Raw genomic sequence first — 19,926 nt, 5'->3', positions numbered from 1 at the left:
GTGGGTGGAGGGAACGTATCTAATGCGCCTCGGACTTGTATTTACTGTAAAAAGGTGGGACACATCGCGCACTATAGCCGTACAAAACCCCGCGCATGTTATAACTGTGGGGAAGGGAGCCATGTCAGTAAAGATTGCCCTCTGATGATTTTCGGCGTGTGCAAGCAAGCGGGCCATCGCCCGATAGATTGTCCAACCCCCACCCAAAAGCGAGATCAGGGAAACGCGGCCACCCCGGCCGGCAGGTCGGGGACGAATTAGTGCTCGTCGTAGCACCAGAAGTCGGCTTAACGGTCTCGGTTACAGTACTAGGTAGAGTGTATTCCTTTTTAGTGGATACCTGTGCCGCTGTGAGTATTATGCAGAGTACAAGTTTCCCTTTTGAAAGCCTAAAAATTGACGACTATTCCTCCCCTGTGAGAAGTGCCTCCGGCCATGTGCTCGCCACAGTAGGGCAATGCAACATAACTTTCATTATCGATGGAGAAGTTTATCCTCACGATACATTGAGTGCAAATCTAGGGAAATTACCGTATGACGGTACTTTCCCTAGATTTGCCGGTTGGGAGATCTGGAGATACGTCCGCCCTGACCTCGAAATCTCGATCGACTGTCCGTTACAGGCTTCATCCCACCTATAAACCAGCCCGGACCCCGAATCCGAGGCCGAGCGGGCATAGGGAGGTAGCACGGTCCGAGACGGACGGTCGGCCGGATTCTGGTCCGAGGGGATGTACCTCCAGGTCACATTGCGTGACAAATCCTTTATTAAGAGCATAAATAATCTTACAACATCAGGGTAGGTCAACAGGACCCCCCTGACTTTGATTAAAGAATTAATAACTGCCATATTATCTGTGTAAACATTTATTAGTGTATCCGGTTCCGTGACACTGATGGCGTGGTGTGCTGCCATCAAGGCCGCTAGCCCCTCCGCTTCCAATATGGGCCGCTCTTGCTCTAGCGCCCAAATCTCAGTCGTCCGGAGCATGGGGATGGTCCACGCCGTCTGCCATGGTGTGGCATCGGCGTATACATCCATGACGTAGTGGAAATTTGTAAATTCCCTTGGTGCGTGCCGGACTCCGTCATCCCATAAGCGGGCCAACCAGGTGGTGTAGCGTTGCGCCGTCTGGGTAATCAGGAACAACGGAAGTCGGAGGACATAAACACACCATGAAATGAATCCCGCTGGTTTCGGGATGTCGCGGTTTCTAATGCGCTTGATTACTTTAATAATATACGCGATTCTACGCAGGGAGTATCTGGTAAGACTGAGGGTCTTGGCTATTGTATCTATTTTAACTCCCAGGTATTTGATTCTGGTTGCCGGGACCAAGCGGCTTTTCTTATCGTTAATTTGAATTTGTAGTTCCTGGCGTAGGAAGTCTACCACCTCTAGGATCAAGTGTTCCGTAGAGTCGTCAAACAACAGCAACCAGTCGTCTAAATATGCAATCATAACTATTTTGAATTTCCGATGGACTTCGTTTATCACCGCCCGCGCCCACCTCTGCATGATTGCAGGCGCTAGCGCGTGGCCCATTGGCAGGCGTGTCCAAGTATATGTCGTGCCCCGGTGATAAACTCCGTAATTATGCCGATGCGACGGCTCGATCGGCACTTGCCAAAAGGCATCTTTTAGGTCAATCTTAATTAGAAGGGAACCTGGGGGGATTGACCCTAGGGCTTGTGCCGCGGATTTTAATGTGAACCGTGGTGTGCGGATGAACCTCGTCCAAGCCGATAGATCCTGGATTACCCTGACGCCGCCTCCCGCCTTCGGGATGGCAATTAGGGGAACGCATTGGTTGCCCGTCCTATGGTCAGGATGCCTCGATTGTCTAACTTGTGTATATATTGATCGATTAATACCGTTGGACGTGTTGGGATGAATACATGTGGTGCCTGCTCCAGCATGGGCAGATTGGCGCCATACCAAATGGTGTCCCGGGTGGATTGGAATTGGTAGTAAAATTTCCCCGCCGTGGGGAAGTAATCGTCCTCCTCTGCCACGTCCTCTGGCTCCTGCGCATCCTCGGGGGCATCCGGGTCATCGCCGGGCTGCACCTCCTCCTCCGGGTCGTAAGTAATGGGGTCGACGGGTTCCGGGGCGTCCGCCGTTCCCAACGGTCCGGGAATCCGCCATGCGCTGGGTTCTATATCGTCGTTATTATCACTGTCACTGTCACTGCACTGTGGGTTTTCCTGTTCGGATCCTGGTTCGCTTGGGGAATCTGTGGCGTCACTCACCGATTCGGAGTCCGTTTGCCACTCGTCTGGATTGTCCGGTTCCGCGCTGTCACGAAAGAGCAGGAATTCTCCCAGCTGCTGCAGTGTCGGCTTGTGGCCGTTAGGGCTGCCCTCAACCGCAGGTGGTGTCGGCTGGGGCACGTGCACGCTTTCAATTGTTGTATCTGGCGGAGGACCCACGGCCGCCGCCTCGGCGACCACGGCCGCGAAAGGGCTGCTGCGGCTGTCCTCCTGCATTTCTCGGGCGTGCCTGTTGTTGGGTTGGTTCTCCGGCGTACCACTGCTGGGGTGTTTGGACGATGATGGTGGGAGGCGGCTGTGGGATAGCGTTGGCTGGCAGCCGGAGTAATGCGTTTCCCGTTGTGTCCGTTAAACGCATTGCCGCCTCCCACCCATGGGCCTGGACGATGGCGAGGACCCTGATACGATTATAAATGATTTGCCGGCTCGTCTCAGGCAACGTCGGCCAGTCAGCCGCCAAATCTAACATCGCGTCCAAGTCATGAAGGTCGCGTTTAGTTAAACGCTGAGAGCCCCGTGCTGCCTTTACCTGATGGCAGAGTTGCATCACCCCCTGATCGTCCGCCGGCGGGGCGATCCACGTGGGTGGACCCGGCTGGCGGAGGGCCGCAAAGGTAAGCTCGTCGGGGGCTGGCGTTCCGGGTCTTGCCTGACTTTGATCTTGGGGTAACCGCCATTCTTGAGTGGCTTGTTGCAGTGGCTTGTTGCTCCTTCATACAACCAGAACCAACTAGAAGAGTTAACTGGAAACTATTTAAAGAAAACTGCTTGGCCATTAACCTTGTCCCATCTCCTGCTAGCACTCCAGACAGCATTGGGACAGCGGCTCAAGATTTTACAAGCACCTTAACCAAAATCATTCATCGCTCTTGCTACCCTCCTTCTCCGGCCTCCATCGCTGGTGCCACACTACCTACGGATATTTTGCACTTAATTTCACTTAGAAACAAGGCCAGAGCACTCATGTCAACGCACTCATATGCGTCAAGATAAAATCGGCTTCTGTGCACTTCAAAAATTTGTAACATACAAAAGTAGAACATACTGGGAAAAAACTTGGCAAGAGAAAATAAGTTCACTCTCACATAACGACAATTCGGTATGGAGCCTAGCCCACTGTCTGCGAAGGAAAAAGGTACCCATCCCGCCAATACAACATGATGGGAGAGCACTATACAATGACTGCGACAAAGCAAATACCTCTGCCAACTCCCTCCATTGCATTTTAAAAAACCATAATACATCATCGTTGGATTCAGAAGCGTTGAAAAGGGTCTCTTGCCTGTCACTTTGCCCATTCCACATATTCCCGGAAATTACTCCTCATGGACTTAACTCCATTTTTTGCGTGGAAATGGTAGGGTTGGGTTCGTGGAATCAAAGAGGGGCTTTCATTGCAATACATTTATTGGACTTACTACACAAGGAGTCCAGCCCGGAAGGAAAGAGGAAGCGTAGAGACAACAGCAGGTTCGGCCTCCGTAAGAGATTTCCACAACCTTTAGTGTCTTCAGTCACTGCTCTGCTTTGCTTATAGAGCAGTTTCTTGCAAGGGCTCTTGCGTAGCCCTTACACTGCGCCTTTCCAGCCTCCAAGACTACTAAGGCGGGAAGAATTCTTCAGCGTTTTCAGTCGTTGGATTTATTCCCACTCAGAGCAGCCTTGGCTTCTTCTTTGCCGGAAGGGTGTCTTGCTCGTCTTGGCATGCTATGGGGCGCTTGTAGCGGACCCACGGCCAGACCCTTATGTCGCCAACCCGGAGATTTACTTTTACTTCCGCTTCTGCCGCTTTTATGAAGAATTTTCCAGATATTCTAGGCAGAAGGACGTCCAGGGTTTCCAGCTTTCCGTCCTCGTGCATCTCGGAAACGCGGGCGTAAGCACCGCGTGCCATGATGTCACGAAGAGCAGAATTCTGCACCACCTGAATTGAGCGAGACTCGTTCGCGACACTCCTGACCGTACCGGAGCAGCGTACGTGATGACAGGCAGCACGCACGCTTGGTACAGTCTACGCTTCCTTTCCATACTCAGGACCAGCGCTTACTACACGAAGCGCTTGGGCGTTCCTAAGGAGTTTCCGGTCCATCAGCACTCCGAGGTAGGTAACTTCGGATTCCCACGGTAGGGCGACCTCATTCACTGTTAGGTTCACTCCTGGCGGCCGACCATTTCCTGGATGGAAGATGATCGCCTTCGTCTTCTGTGCGTTAACAGCAAAGCGCCATCGGCGGTACCATTCAAGGAGATCCGCCGCAGCGCTCTTCAGTCTTCGCACCGCGGTCACCTTCTGCCAGGAGCAGCACAGGAGGGCCGTATCGTCGGCATAGAGAGACAGGATCTCGAGGTTCCCACGTGGAGTTGGAATGTCGTGGGAGTAGATATTGTAAAGCATTGGTCCGAGGACTGATCCCTGGGGCACGCCGGCGGATATCCGACGCACCCCTGAATTCGCCCCGAGCCATTGCACGGTGAATGTCCTGTCTCTCAAATAGGAATGAACCATCCGAACAATCAAAGGTGGGAAATGGAGTCGTCTCATCTTCAACAAGAGAGCCGGATGCCAGACGCGATCGAACGCCTTACTGACGTCGAAGATGGCCCCAGCAACCGCCCTATTCCTGTTGAAGCTGTCCGTGATGAAATCCGCCGCTCGCACCAGCCGATGGACTGTGGAAGGCTACGCACGGAAACCAAACTGCTCCTCCGGGAGGATGTCATTCTCCCGGACGAAATCAGTCAGCGGCCGTTGCAGCAGTCGCTCGAATATCTTACCGAAGCCGTCGAGCAAGGAGATAGGCCGGAATTCTCCGGGACCCACCTCCAATTTCTGCGACTTCGGCAGGCAGACGATTCTCGCTCTTTTCCAAGTGGTCGGGAAGTAGAAAATCCTGACACAGCCATTTAGGAATTTTGTCAGGGACCTCTCCGCCGCCTTTGGAAGCTCCCGAATGACCACATTGGGAATGTTGTCGCTTCCGGGGGCCTTCCTCGTGCGTAGGTGACGTATTGATTCTTTGACGTCCTTCTCGTCGAATCTTGGAATTTCCGAGGCGTCTTTCAGATCGGCGTCTCCGGCTCTTTCAAACGCCTCGATTTCTTCTTCAATCTCGGCAGAAGCGGGATTCCCAGGATTGGTTGAAAAGCTGCAGACCAAGTGATCAGCGAGCAGTTCCGCCTTCTCCATGGGAGATCGTGCCTCTCTGTCTCCGTCGGTAATAATCGGGTCAAGTCTTTGAGGGGCCCGCAGCCTCCGGCATATCTTCCACACCGACGGCAGGTCCTCGTGGCCGTCTTCCGATAGGAGCTCATCCAGCAGGTGCGCCTCCCAGTGGCCCGATCGGACCTCCCGGAGGGCATCCTGTACCGACGCGTTGAGCTCTGAGAGCTGCCTTCTCACATCCGCTGTACGATATTTCTGCCATTGGCGCCGCACGTTGTTTTGCCGCGAAATGAGGCCTCTAACCCCCGCTGGAAGTGGAACCCGAAGATACGAGTTTCGTTGTTCCTATAGCGGTATCGAGGCCTTCATTGCGCCGTCTATTGCAGAGGTGAGGTGGCTGACCATTTGATCGGCCATCTCCGGTGAAGTCGGCTCCAGTGGCTCTCTTGGCAGCTCCTCAGCGATGACGTTGCGGAAACTGCTCCAGTCGGCCGACGACAGATCCAATCGCCGGGTGGAAGACAGCACTGGGATTCGGCTCCCCACTGCCAGGATGATCGAGTTGTGGTCCGACGACAGTTCCACGCATGTGTACAAACTCAGGGACGTCCTTACATTGTGAGCAATCGCAATGCCTAAAACGTCTCCTTGTTCGTGCGTGGGTATCGCCGGTGCTAAGATGGTTAGGCCTTTTGCATCTGCTAGCTAACGCAGGGATTCTCCTCTCGGGTTCGAGGACCGTGAATTCCAAGTAGGATGCTTGGCATTCAGGTCATCCAAGATGACCGATGGTCCGCTGTCCCCCGCAAGGTACTGGATGAGATCCGGATCCCAAGGTTTCCCGGGTGGGAAATACAGAGATGAGACCCGGAGCCCTCCTCCTCTTGTCCGTACGTCCACCGAAACAGACTCCGCATGCGGGTGAGAAATCTCTCTACATGCTCGGTGCTCGATGGACCTGTGGACGAGGATGGCCGCACCTCCTGATGTTTTAAGTCGTTGTCGCCTGGGATCGCTGTCCGCCCTATAGATGGTCCAGCCAGGTAACCTCCAGGCGTCCGTTGGCCGAAGGTTCGTCTCATTGACAGCGACGACTATGGCTCCCTTCTCCTGGAGGAACGCTCGTAATTTCTCGCGTCGGCGAAGAATTCCGTTGGCGTTCCATTGCGCAAGCAGGACGGGTCGTTCAGCCATGGTTGGTTAAATTTCCGATCCTGCTGCGCACCAGCTCTTCCAGGAGTGAGAGGAGAAGTTTGCCCTGCGTCGAGGTGACGAGTTTCTTCAAGGTGCATGCAATAACGGCAAGGGTCTGCCATAATTCCTGGTCCTCTCTGTCTGGTGTCAGCGAGGACTCTGCGGAAACCGGAGACTTATCAGTTGATGTCCCCTCTCTCCGTTTTTCCTGTTTCTGGCTTGGTTTTTCGCCTTCTTCACTTGCCGTTCGGAGGGTGTTCCCAAGCGCCCTCTGGGTTGGCTTCGTAATGGCTTTTCCTTCTTTCTCGGTGGTGATCGGGGATTTCATCTTCTGCTTCTTTTTCTTCTTCTTCCCTTCGGAAGAAAAAGGAAGGGTCCCTTCCTTCGGAGGGAGGCTGTCGGGGGGTGACAAGTTCCCCTTGGTGGCCTCTACTACGGCTGGCGCTGGTGGTGGTTCTCGGACCGCCTTAGCATCCTTGGGTGGATCTGTGATATCCACCTCCATGTTCCCCTCTCCTCCAGAGAGAGCCTGAACCTTGTCCTGAGAAGGGCCCTTCAGGATTGCTCCGTAGGTTGTAGCGTGATCGACTTGTCGGAATGGTTTTTGTCCCGGTTCCGCTGCCGGTTTCTGGGGCGCCTGCTTCCCTGGTGCTGGCTTGCGTGCGTTGGCGTGTTTTGCAGCCGCTCAGCCTCCTGAAAGGCGGGACACCGGCGAGAGACGGCCGGATGAGGTCCTCCGCAGTTCGCACAGATGGCATCATTTCCCCTTCCTCGGGAGCATTCCTTGACTGCGTGTGCTCCTGCACAGCGCATGCAGCGTTTCGCACACCAGCAAGTTATGCCGATGTGTCCAAACCGCATGCAGTTGCTGCACTGGAGTGGACCTCTGTCTCCACGGTAACGCTCCACTGTGACGTAGCGGTGGCAGAGCTGGCGGATGTCCCCGGGGGCGATGGCCGATGGAGTCTTTACCAAGTTCGCTACGTGGCGGTCAATGGGGACCGGTTTTCCGTCCTCCGTGACCGTAAGGCGACGTACGCTACGAATTTCGTATCCGAGGGATCTGTCCCTCGGATACCTTTTCGACTGCTATCCATCGAGAGATACCCTTGATAAACAGCTTCATCCCTGGCACTCTTTCAATGGGCTGCGAGTGGTGTTGGATTTTCTTCCTCTGCAGCAAGGAGAGTGCCTTTTCATGCCCCCCTCTGTTGGAGGTGATGATCCGGATTCAAGCTCTTCGAACTTCCAAGCCGAAAGCATCACCTTTGTAGCCCGACAGCTGGTCAATCAGTCACTGGACGTCGGTGACCCCATAGACGACGATAGGCGGTGGTCGCAGCGTCTTAGGTGCCGGTGCCGGTAGAGGTGTGGCTTCCGGGACGGCTGCGTCGTTCGTCAGAAGCGGTTTCCTTTTCTTCCTCTTGGAAGAAACCAAGGTAAATCCGCCGTCGCCTTCCCCCTCCTCTGTGCTCAGCGCACGCTCCGCCCTATCGTCTCCTTGAAGATTCGGCATCCGCGTAACCGCGGAATCTTCTTGCTTCTGGTATCTTACAGATGCCTTCTTTCGCTTGACGCCGCCTGCGGTGTCCTTCACCACCTGGCCTTGTAAAGGGCCAAGGTCTGCTGTTGCCTCCGTTGTCCCGCTTCGGGTCTTCGTCTCCTCCAAGCACTGCGACGGGCTGAGAGCCAAGGCTTCAACACCTGATGATGAATTTGCCGAAGGCTTAGATACCCCCGGGAAAACAGCTGGAGGTTCGTTTCCTTGCGGACGATTATTCCCACGCTGTGTAATTCCCTTCGTGGACATGAAGTCTCCGAAGGAGTTGGCACGACGGTGTATCTTCCTCCTTACCTGGACCACCGGAAAAGCAGAGTTGCTAGATGAAATCCGAATAAAGTAGTAGGCTCTCGTCTGATGTCTCCTATATTCTGGCAATCAAGTTGGGGGGCTCGGGGTTTATATATGAATTCCCGGGTACAAAGACCGGGCGCCGAATTCCGTGTCATTAGCGAAAGGGGAGAGAGTAGGTTAACGTCGGTAGTGGGTGACTGTGTCCAGCCACTGTTCACCAAATTTGCTATCGTGGATTCGGCGAAAAGGACACTAGCTCGCATGAGTCCTTCTAGTTGTCCAAGCATCATGTCCCCGCGACATTGTGTATTGAGACTGCCATCTACTTGGCTTTTCCGAAACATCAGAACTAGCATCATGTCCCCGCGACATCACCCCGGCTTTTAAATCAAACTCTTAGCCCCTTAGAAGTCAACCTTGCTTTCTCCGCTGTTGTCTCTACGCTTCCTCTTTCCTTCCGGGCCGGACTCCTTGTGTAGTAAGTCCAATAAATGTATAGCAATGAAAGCCCCTTTTTGATTCCACGAACCCAACCCTACTATGTCCACGCGACATATTGGTGTCAGGTGTGGGGTGGCGGAGTCTTGGAGCGGCTTATTTAAATGCAACTTCCGTTCCGTTCATCATGCTTCATTCGTTTGATTGAATTTCGATTTAAGAAGTAGTTACGCGTAATGCCAAAAGGAAACTAACCCCATTTTTTTATTAACGATAATCGGTTATATTGCTAACATATGGCGAATGAATTTTTTCCTAGCCGTATTGTCTTTAATTCATAATGGATTTCGGTGGCAAGGGCACGTATGGGCGCTTTGGCGAATCTCTGCCTTGGGAGCGTGATTTATCACCAAACAATACGAACTTAATTGATTTTACTTCCGCTGTTTATATGATAGAAAGCGCCCCTGTTTCCCTCCAACTATGCAACAAACATTTTCAGGACATCCCATTCATTTAATTCCGAGTTTTAACGGTGATGGGGACACAAGCATCGAGGATTTTTTGAACAGTCTTAAGTTAGTGAGTCATCTTAGCGGGTGGAGTGAGAATCAGACCTTAAGCGTAGCACGGCTGCGTCTGAGCGGTACTGGTGCCGAATTCATTAAGTCAAATCCTCACGTTATTGAGTCTTATGAACTTTTTTCTTAACTAATGAAAAAGCGCTTCATTCCCAAAATTTCACTGGTCTCTGTTGAAAGAATGTTCACACGCTGTTTCCAACGACCCTTGGAAAGCGTGAACGAGTATTCTTCCCGTCTCAGGGAATTGGGACGAAAACTAAGAGATGCTTTTCTAGACCCAGACTCACAAGCGACAGGAATTATGCTCGAAAACCGCCTCCTCTCACAGTTCTTGGTCGGACTTAGGGAAAAATTGGGCGATTCGTGCTAGTGCGCAATCCAAGAACCATGCAAGAGGCTGAGGAATTTGCTAACCTAGAGGATGCTCGTAATCACTCAGACGTTAGAAAAGTAAACTTCTTGCAGAACCATGACTTTGGTATGCCCGTGCGCAGTCCTAACGTGAAGACACCGACAAACTTTCCGTACAGTGACCCGACACGATATTTCACAAGGAGTCATGTTCAACCCCATCTCGAGCCAATCTTAAACCCCACTGTGAGCCCTAGTCTTTTCGGATCAAGTGCACGCAATCCTGACAAATGTAAACACGAAGCCTTCACAGTCTACACTGTCGGTGGGTGGAGGGAACGTATCTAATGCGCCTCGGACTTGTATTTACTGTAAAAAGGTGGGACACATCGCGCACTATAGCCGTACAAAACCCCGCGCATGTTATAACTGTGGGGAAGGGAGCCATGTCAGTAAAGATTGCCCTCTGATGATTTTCGGCGTGTGCAAGCAAGCGGGCCATCGCCCGATAGATTGTCCAACCCCCACCCAAAAGCGAGATCAGGGAAACGCGGCCACCCCGGCCGGCAGGTCGGGGACGAATTAGTGCTCGTCGTAGCACCAGAAGTCGGCTTAACGGTCTCGGTTACAGTACTAGGTAGAGTGTATTCCTTTTTAGTGGATACCTGTGCCGCTGTGAGTATTATGCAGAGTACAAGTTTCCCTTTTGAAAGCCTAAAAATTGACGACTATTCCTCCCCTGTGAGAAGTGCCTCCGGCCATGTGCTCGCCACAGTAGGGCAATGCAACATAACTTTCATTATCGATGGAGAAGTTTATCCTCACGATACATTGAGTGCAAATCTAGGGAAATTACCGTATGACGGTACTTTCCCTAGATTTGCCGGTTGGGAGATCTGGAGATACGTCCGCCCTGACCTCGAAATCTCGATCGACTGTCCGTTACAGGCTTCATCCCACCTATAAACCAGCCCGGACCCCGAATCCGAGGCCGAGCGGGCATAGGGAGGTAGCACGGTCCGAGACGGACGGTCGGCCGGATTCTGGTCCGAGGGGATGTACCTCCAGGTCACATTGCGTGACAAATCCTTTATTAAGAGCATAAATAATCTTACAACATCAGGGTAGGTCAACAGGACCCCCCTGACTTTGATTAAAGAATACATAACTGCCATATTATCTGTGTAAACATTTATTAGTGTATCCGGTTCCGTGACACTGATGGCGTGGTGTGCTGCCATCAAGGCCGCTAGCCCCTCCGCTTCCAATATGGGCCGCTCTTGCTCTAGCGCCCAAATCTCAGTCGTCCGGAGCATGGGGATGGTCCACGCCGTCTGCCATGGTGTGGCATCGGCGTATACATCCATGACGTAGTGGAAATTTGTAAATTCCCTTGGTGCGTGCCGGACTCCGTCATCCCATAAGCGGGCCAACCAGGTGGTGTAGCGTTGCGCCGTCTGGGTAATCAGGAACAACGGAAGTCGGAGGACATAAACACACCATGAAATGAATCCCGCTGGTTTCGGGATGTCGCGGTTTCTAATGCGCTTGATTACTTTAATAATATACGCGATTCTACGCAGGGAGTATCTGGTAAGACTGAGGGTCTTGGCTATTGTATCTATTTTAACTCCCAGGTATTTGATTCTGGTTGCCGGGACCAAGCGGCTTTTCTTATCGTTAATTTGAATTTGTAGTTCCTGGCGTAGGAAGTCTACGACCTCTAGGATCAAGTGTTCCGTAGAGTCGTCAAACAACAGCAACCAGTCGTCTAAATATGCAATCATAACTATTTTGAATTTCCGATGGACTTCGTTTATCACCGCCCGCGCCCACCTCTGCATGATTGCAGGCGCTAGCGCGTGGCCCATTGGCAGGCGTGTCCAAGTATATGTCGTGCCCCGGTGATAAACTCCGTAATTATGCCGATGCGACGGCTCGATCGGCACTTGCCAAAAGGCATCTTTTAGGTCAATCTTAATTAGAAGGGAACCTGGGGGGATTGACCCTAGGGCTTGTGCCGCGGATTTTAATGTGAACCGTGGTGTGCGGATGAACCTCGTCCAAGCCGATAGATCCTGGATTACCCTGACGCCGCCTCCCGCCTTCGGGATGGCAATTAGGGGAACGCATTGGTTGCCCGTCCTATGGTCAGGATGCCTCGATTGTCTAACTTGTGTATATATTGATCGATTAATACCGTTGGACGTGTTGGGATGAATACATGTGGTGCCTGCTCCAGCATGGGCAGATTGGCGCCATACCAAATGGTGTCCCGGGTGGATTGGAATTGGTAGTAAAATTTCCCCGCCGTGGGGAAGTAATCGTCCTCCTCTGCCACGTCCTCTGGCTCCTGCGCATCCTCGGGGGCATCCGGGTCATCGCCGGGCTGCACCTCCTCCTCCGGGTCGTAAGTAATGGGGTCGACGGGTTCCGGGGCGTCCGCCGTTCCCAACGGTCCGGGAATCCGCCATGCGCTGGGTTCTATATCGTCGTTATTATCACTGTCACTGTCACTGCACTGTGGGTTTTCCTGTTCGGATCCTGGTTCGCTTGGGGAATCTGTGGCGTCACTCACCGATTCGGAGTCCGTTTGCCACTCGTCTGGATTGTCCGGTTCCGCGCTGTCACGAAAGAGCAGGAATTCTCCCAGCTGCTGCAGTGTCGGCTTGTGGCCGTTAGGGCTGCCCTCAACCGCAGGTGGTGTCGGCTGGGGCACGTGCACGCTTTCAATTGTTGTATCTGGCGGAGGACCCACGGCCGCCGCCTCGGCGACCACGGCCGCGAAAGGGCTGCTGCGGCTGTCCTCCTGCATTTCTCGGGCGTGCCTGTTGTTGGGTTGGTTCTCCGGCGTACCACTGCTGGGGTGTTTGGACGATGATGGTGGGAGGCGGCTGTGGGATAGCGTTGGCTGGCAGCCGGAGTAATGCGTTTCCCGTTGTGTCCGTTAAACGCATTGCCGCCTCCAACCCATGGGCCTGGACGATGGCGAGGACCCTGATACGATTATAAATGATGTGCCGGCTCGTCTCAGGCAACGTCGGCCAGTCAGCCGCCAAATCTAACATCGCGTCCAAGTCATGAAGGTCGCGTTTAGTTAAACGCTGAGAGCCCCGTGCTGCCTTTACCTGATGGCAGAGTTGCATCACCCCCTGATCGTCCGCCGGCGGGGCGATCCACGTGGGTGGACCCGGCTGGCGGAGGGCCGCAAAGGTAAGCTCGTCGGGGGCTGGCGTTCCGGGTCTTGCCTGACTTTGATCTTGGGGTAACCGCCATTCTTGAGTGGCTTGTTGCAGTGGCTTGTTGCTCCTTCATACAACCAGAACCAACTAGAAGAGTTAACTGGAAACTATTTAAAGAAAACTGCTTGGCCATTAACCTTGTCCCATCTCCTGCTAGCACTCCAGACAGCATTGGGACAGCGGCTCAAGATTTTACAAGCACCTTAACCAAAATCATTCATCGCTCTTGCTACCCTCCTTCTCCGGCCTCCATCGCTGGTGCCACACTACCTACGGATATTTTGCACTTAATTTCACTTAGAAACAAGGCCAGAGCACTCATGTCAACGCACTCATATGCGTCAAGATAAAATCGGCTTCTGTGCACTTCAAAAATTTGTAACATACAAAAGTAGAACATACTGGGAAAACACTTGGCAAGAGAAAATAAGTTCACTCTCACATAACGACAATTCGGTATGGACCCTAGCCCACTGTCTGCGAAGGAAAAAGGTACCCATCGCGCCAATACCACATGATGGGAGAGCATTATACAATGACTGCGACAAAGCAAATACCTCTGCCAACTCCCTCCATTGCATTTTAAAAAACCATAATACATCACCGTTGGATTCAGAAGCGTTGAACAGCGTCTCTTGCCTGTCACTTTGCCCATTCCACATATTCCCGGAAATTACTCCTCATGGACTTAACTTCATTTGTTGCGTGGAAATGGTAGGGTTGGGTTCGTGGAATCAAAGAGGGGCTTTCATTGCAATACATTTATTGGACTTACTACACAAGGAGTCCAGCCCGGAAGGAAAGAGGAAGCGTAGAGACAACAGCAGGTTCGGCCTCCGTAAGAGATTTCCACAACCTTTAGTGTCTTCAGTCACTGCTCTGCTTTGCTTATAGAGCAGTTTCTTGCAAGGGCTCTTGCGTAGCCCTTACACTGCGCCTTTCCAGCCTCCAAGACTACTAAGGCGGGAAGAATTCTTCAGCGTTTTCAGTCGTTGGATTTATTCCCACTCAGAGCAGCCTTGGCTTCTTCTTTGCCGGAAGGGTGTCTTGGTCGTCTTGGCATGCTATGGGGCGCTTGTAGCGGTCCCATGGCCAGACCCTTATGTCGCCAACCCGGAGATTTACTTTTACTTCCGCTTCTGCCGCTTTTATGAAGAATTTTCCAGATATTCTAGGCAGAAGGACATCCAGGGTTTCCAGCTTTCCGTCCTCGTGCATCTCGGAAACGCGGGCGTAAGCACCGCGTGCCATGATGTCACGAAGAGCAGAATTCTGCACCACCTGAATTTGAGCGAGACTCGTTCGCGACACTCCTGACCGTACCGGAGCAGCGTACGTGATGACAGGCAGCACGCACGCTTGGTACAGTCTACGCTTCCTGTCCATACTCAGGACCAGCGCTTACTACACGAAGCGCTTGGGCGTTCCTAAGGAGTTTCCGGTCCATCAGCACTCCGACGTAGGTAACTTCGGATTCCCACGGTAGGGCGACTCCATTCACTGTTAGGTTCACTCCTGGCGGCCGACCATTTCCTGGATGGAAGATGATTGCCTTCGTCTTCTGTGCGTTAACAGCAAAGCGATCTAGGCGGTACCATTCAAGGAGATCCGCCACAGCGCTCTTCAGTCTTCGCACCGCGGTCACCTTCTGCCAGGAGCAGCACAGGAGGGCCGTATCGTCGGTATAGAGAGACAGGATCTCGAGGTTCCCACGTGGAGTTGGAATGTCGTGGGAGTAGATATTGTAAAGCATTGGTCCGAGGACTGATCCCTGGGGCACGCCGGCGGAGATCCGACGCACCCCTGAATTCGCCCCGAGCCATTGCACGGTGAATGTCCTGTCTCTCAAATAGGAGTGAACCATCCGAACAATCAAAGGTGGGAAATGGAGTCGTCTCATCTTCAACAAGAGAGCCGGATGCCAGACACGATCGAACGCCTTACTGACGTCGAAGATGGCCCCAGCAACCGCCCTATTCCTGTTGAAGCTGTCCGTGATGAAATCCGCCGCTCGCACCAGCCGATGGACTGTGGAAGGCTACGCACGGAAACCAAACTGCTCCTCCGGGAGGATGTCATTCTCCCGGACGAAATCAGTCAGCGGCCGTTGCAGCAGTCGCTCGAATATCTTACCGAAGCCGTCGAGCAAGGAGATAGGCCGGAATTCTCCGGGACCCACCTCCAATTTCTGCGACTTCGGCAGGCAGACGATTCTCGCTCTTTTCCAAGTGGTCGGGAAGTAGAAAATCCTGACACAGCCATTTAGGAATTTTGTCAGGGACCTCTCCGCCGCCTTTGGAAGCTCCCGAATGACCACATTGGGAATGTTGTCGCTTCCGGGGGCCTTCCTCGTGCGTAGGTGACGTATTGATTCTTTGACGTCCTTCTCGTCGAATCTTGGAATTTCCGAGGCGTCTTTCAGATCGGCGTCTCCGGCTCTTTCAAACGCCTCGATTTCTTCTTCAATCTCGGCAGAAGCGGGATTCCCAGGATTGGTTGAAAAGCTGCAGACCAAGTGATCATCGAGCAGTTCCGCCTTCTCCATGGGAGATCGTGCCTCTCTGTCTCCGTCGGTAATAATCGGGTCAAGTCTTTGAGGGGCCCGCAGCCTCCGGCATATCTTCCACACCGACGGCAGGTCCTCGTGGCCGTCTTCCGATAGGAGCTCATCCAGCAGGTGCGCCTCCCAGTGGCCCGATTGGACCTCCCGGAGGGCATCCTGTACCGACGCGTTGAGCTCTGAGAGCTGCCTTCTCACATCCGCTGTACGATATTTCTGCCATTGGCGCCGCACGTTGTTTTGCCGCGAAATGAGGCCTCTAACCCCCGCTGGAAGTGGAACCCGAAGATACGAGTTTCGTTGTTCCTATAGCGGTATCGAGGCCTTCATTGCGCCGTCTATTGCAGAGGTGAGGTGGCTGACCATTTGATCGGCCATCTCCGGTGAAGTCGGCTCCAGTGGCTCTCTTGGCAGCTCCTCAGCGATGACGTTGCGGAAACTGCTCCAGTCGGCCGACGACAGATCCAATCGCCGGGTGGAAGACAGCACTGGGATTCGGCTCCCCACTGCCAGGATGATCGAGTTGTGGTCCGACGACAGTTCCACGCATGTGTACAAACTCAGGGACGTCCTTACATTGTGAGCAATCGCAATGCCTAAAACGTCTCCTTGTTCGTGCGTGGGTATCGCCGGTGCTAAGATGGTTAGGCCTTTTGCATCTGCTAGCTAACGCAGGGATTCTCCTCTCGGGTTCGAGGACCGTGAATTCCAAGTAGGATGCTTGGCATTCAGGTCATCCAAGATGACCGATGGTCCGCTGTCCCCCGCAAGGTACTGGATGAGATCCGGATCCCAAGGTTTCCCGGGTGGGAAATACAGAGATGAGACCCGGAGCCCTCCTCCTCTTGTCCGTACGTCCACCGAAACAGACTCCGCATGCGGGTGAGAAATCTCTCTACATGCTCGGTGCTCGATGGACCTGTGGACGAGGATGGCCGCACCTCCTGATGTTTTAAGTCGTTGTCGCCTGGGATCGCTGTCCGCCCTATAGATGGTCCAGCCAGGTAACCTCCAGGCGTCCGTTGGCCGAAGGTTCGTCTCATTGACAGCGACGACTATGGCTCCCTTCTCCTGGAGGAACGCTCGTAATTTCTCGCGTCGGCGAAGAATTCCGTTGGCGTTCCATTGCGCAAGCAGGACGGGTCGTTCAGCCATGGTTGGTTAAATTTCCGATCCTGCTGCGCACCAGCTCTTCCAGGAGTGAGAGGAGAAGTTTGCCCTGCGTCGAGGTGACGAGTTTCTTCAAGGTGCATGCAAATAACGGCAAGGGTCTGCCATAATTCCTGGTCCTCTCTGTCTGGTGTCAGCGAGGACTCTGCGGAAACCGGAGACTTATCAGTTGATGTCCCCTCTCTCCGTTTTTCCTGTTTCTGGCTTGGTTTTTCGCCTTCTTCACTTGCCGTTCGGAGGGTGTTCCCAAGCGCCCTCTGGGTTGGCTTCGTAATGGCTTTTCTTCTTTCTCGGTGGTGATCGGGGATTTCATCTTCTGCTTCTTTTTCTTCTTCTTCCCTTCGGAAGAAAAAGGAAGGGTCCCTTCCTTCGGAGGGAGGCTGTCGGGGGGTGACAAGTTCCCCTTGGTGGCCTCTACTACGGCTGGCGCTGGTGGTGGTTCTCGGACCGCCTTAGCATCCTTGGGTGGATCTGTGATATCCACCTCCATGTTCCCCTCTCCTCCAGAGAGAGCCTGAACCTTGTCCTGAGAAGGGCCCTTCAGGATTGCTCCGTAGGTTGTAGCGTGATCGACTTGTCGGAATGGTTTTTGTCCCGGTTCCCGCTGCCGGTTTCTGGGGCGCCTGCTTCCCTGGTGCTGGCTTGCGTGCGTTGGCGTGTTTTGCAGCCGCTCAGCCTCCTGAAAGGCGGGACACCGGCGAGAGACGGCCGCATGAGGTCCTCCGCAGTTCGCACAGATGGCATCATTTCCCCTTCCTCGGGAGCATTCCTTGACTGCGTGTGCTCCTGCACAGCGCATGCAGCGTTTCGCACACCAGCAAGTTATGCCGATGTGTCCAAACCGCATGCAGTTGCTGCACTGGAGTGGACCTCTGTCTCCACGGTAACGCTCCACTGTGACGTAGCGGTGGCAGAGCTGGCGGATGTCCCCGGGGGCGATGGCCGATGGAAGTCTTTACCAAGTTCGCTACGTGGCGGTCAATGGGGACCGGTTTTCCGTCCTCCGTGACCGTAAGGCGACGTACGCTACGAATTTCGTATCCGAGGGATCTGTCCCTCGGATACCTTTTCGACTGCTATCCATCGAGAGATACCCTTGATAAACAGCTTCATCCCCTGGCACTCTTTCAATGGGCTGCGAGTGGTGTTGGATTATCTTCCTCTGCAGCAAGGAGAGTGCCTTTTCATGCCCCCCTCTGTTGGAGGTGATGATCCGGATTCAAGCTCTTCGAACTTCCAAGCCGAAAGCATCACCTTTGTAGCCCGACAGCTGGTCAATCAGTCACTGGACGTCGGTGACCCCATAGACGACGATAGGCGGTGTCGCAGCGTCTTAGGTGCCGGTGCCGGTAGAGGTGTGGCTTCCGGGACGGCTGCGTCGTTCGTCAGAAGCGGTTTCCTTTTCTTCCTCTTGGAAGAAACCAAGGTAAATCCGCCGTCGCCTTCCCCCTCCTCTGTGCTCAGCGCACGCTCCGCCCTATCGTCTCCTTGAAGATTCGGCATCCGCGTAACCGCGGAATCTTCTTGCTTCTGGTATCTTACAGATGCCTTCTTTCGCTTGACGCCGCCTGCGGTGTCCTTCACCACCTGGCCTTGTAAAGGGCCAAGGTCTGCTGTTGCCTCCGTTGTCCCGCTTCGGGTCTTCGTCTCCTCCAAGCACTGCGACGGGCTGAGAGCCAAGGCTTCAACACCTGATGATGAATTTGCCGAAGGCTTAGATACCCCCGGGAAAACAGCTGGAGGTTCGTTTCCTTGCGGACGATTATTCCCACGCTGTGTAATTCCCTTCGTGGACATGAAGTCTCCGAAGGAGTTGGCACGACGGTGTATCTTCCTCCTTACCTGGACCACCGGAAAAGCAGAGTTGCTAGATGAAATCCGAATAAAGTAGTAGGCTCTCGTCTGATGTCTCCTATATTCTGGCAATCAAGTTGGGGGGCTCGGGGTTTATATATGAATTCCCGGTACAAAGACCGGGCGCCGAATTCCGTGTCATTAGCGAAAGGGGAGAGAGTAGGTTAACGTCGGTAGTGGGTGACTGTGTCCAGCCACTGTTCACCAAATTTGCTATCGTGGATTCGGCGAAAAGGACACTAGCTCGCATGAGTCCTTCTAGTTGTCCAAGCATCATGTCCCCGCGACATTGTGTATTGAGACTGCCATCTACTTGGCTTTTCCGAAACATCAGAACTAGCATCATGTCCCCGCGACATCACCCCGGCTTTTAAATCAAACTCTTAGCCCCTTAGAAGTCAACCTTGCTTTCTCCGCTGTTGTCTCTACGCTTCCTCTTTCCTTCCGGGCCGGACTCCTTGTGTAGTAAGTCCAATAAATGTATAGCAATGAAAGCCCCTTTTTGATTCCACGAACCCAACCCTACTATGTCCACGCGACATATTGGTGTCAGGTGTGGGGTGGCGGAGTCTTGGAGCGGCTTATTTAAATGCAACTTCCGTTCCGTTCATCATGCTTCATTCGTTTGATTGAATTTCGATTTAAGAAGTAGTTACGCGTAATGCCAAAAGGAAACTAACCCCATTTTTTTATTAACGATAATCGGTTATATTGCTAACATATGGCGAATGAATTTTTTCCTAGCCGTATTGTCTTTAATTCATAATGGATTTCGGTGGCAAGGGCACGTATGGGCGCTTTGGCGAATCTCTGCCTTGGGAGCGTGATTTATCACCAAACAATACGAACTTAATTGATTTTACTTCCGCTGTTTATATGATAGAAAGCGCCCCTGTTTCCCTCCAACTATGCAACAAACATTTTCAGGACATCCCATTCATTTAATTCCGAGTTTTAACGGTGATGGGGACACAAGCATCGAGGATTTTTTGAACAGTCTTAAGTTAGTGAGTCATCTTAGCGGGTGGAGTGAGAATCAGACCTTAAGCGTAGCACGGCTGCGTCTGAGCGGTACTGGTGCCGAATTCATTAAGTCAAATCCTCACGTTATTGAGTCTTATGAACTTTTTTCTTAACTAATGAAAAAGCGCTTCATTCCCAAAATTTCACTGGTCTCTGTTGAAAGAATGTTCACACGCTGTTTCCAACGACCCTTGGAAAGCGTGAACGAGTATTCTTCC

At 53.0% G+C, this 19,926-nt stretch overlaps 1 protein-coding gene across 1 annotated transcript in view; it reads right to left on the bottom strand.

Annotated features, from left to right (window-relative positions):
• Positions 1 to 13,168, bottom strand: part of LOC139691279 (cell surface glycoprotein 1-like) — a gene marked incomplete at its 5' end in the record, with an annotated part of 30,779 nt that extends 17,611 nt beyond the window's left edge. The window contains 4 exons of the mRNA XM_071589034.1: positions 1,940 to 2,586; positions 2,804 to 2,984; positions 12,124 to 12,753; positions 12,830 to 13,168. Of these exons, the coding sequence (XP_071445135.1) occupies positions 1,940 to 2,586; positions 2,804 to 2,984; positions 12,124 to 12,753; positions 12,830 to 13,168 (1,797 nt within the window). The remainder of the gene's footprint in view (positions 1 to 1,939; positions 2,587 to 2,803; positions 2,985 to 12,123; positions 12,754 to 12,829) is intronic.
• Positions 13,169 to 19,926: the final 6,758 nt, after the last annotated feature.

Source organism: Hetaerina americana, unplaced genomic scaffold (genome assembly GCF_022747635.1).
Source record: "Hetaerina americana unplaced genomic scaffold, ioHetAmer1.1.p SCAF_310, whole genome shotgun sequence".
Classification (NCBI taxonomy): Eukaryota; Metazoa; Arthropoda; class Insecta; order Odonata; family Calopterygidae; genus Hetaerina; species Hetaerina americana.
Note: the sequence above shows the minus strand (reverse complement) of the source record. Positions and strands in the feature narration are given on the sequence as shown.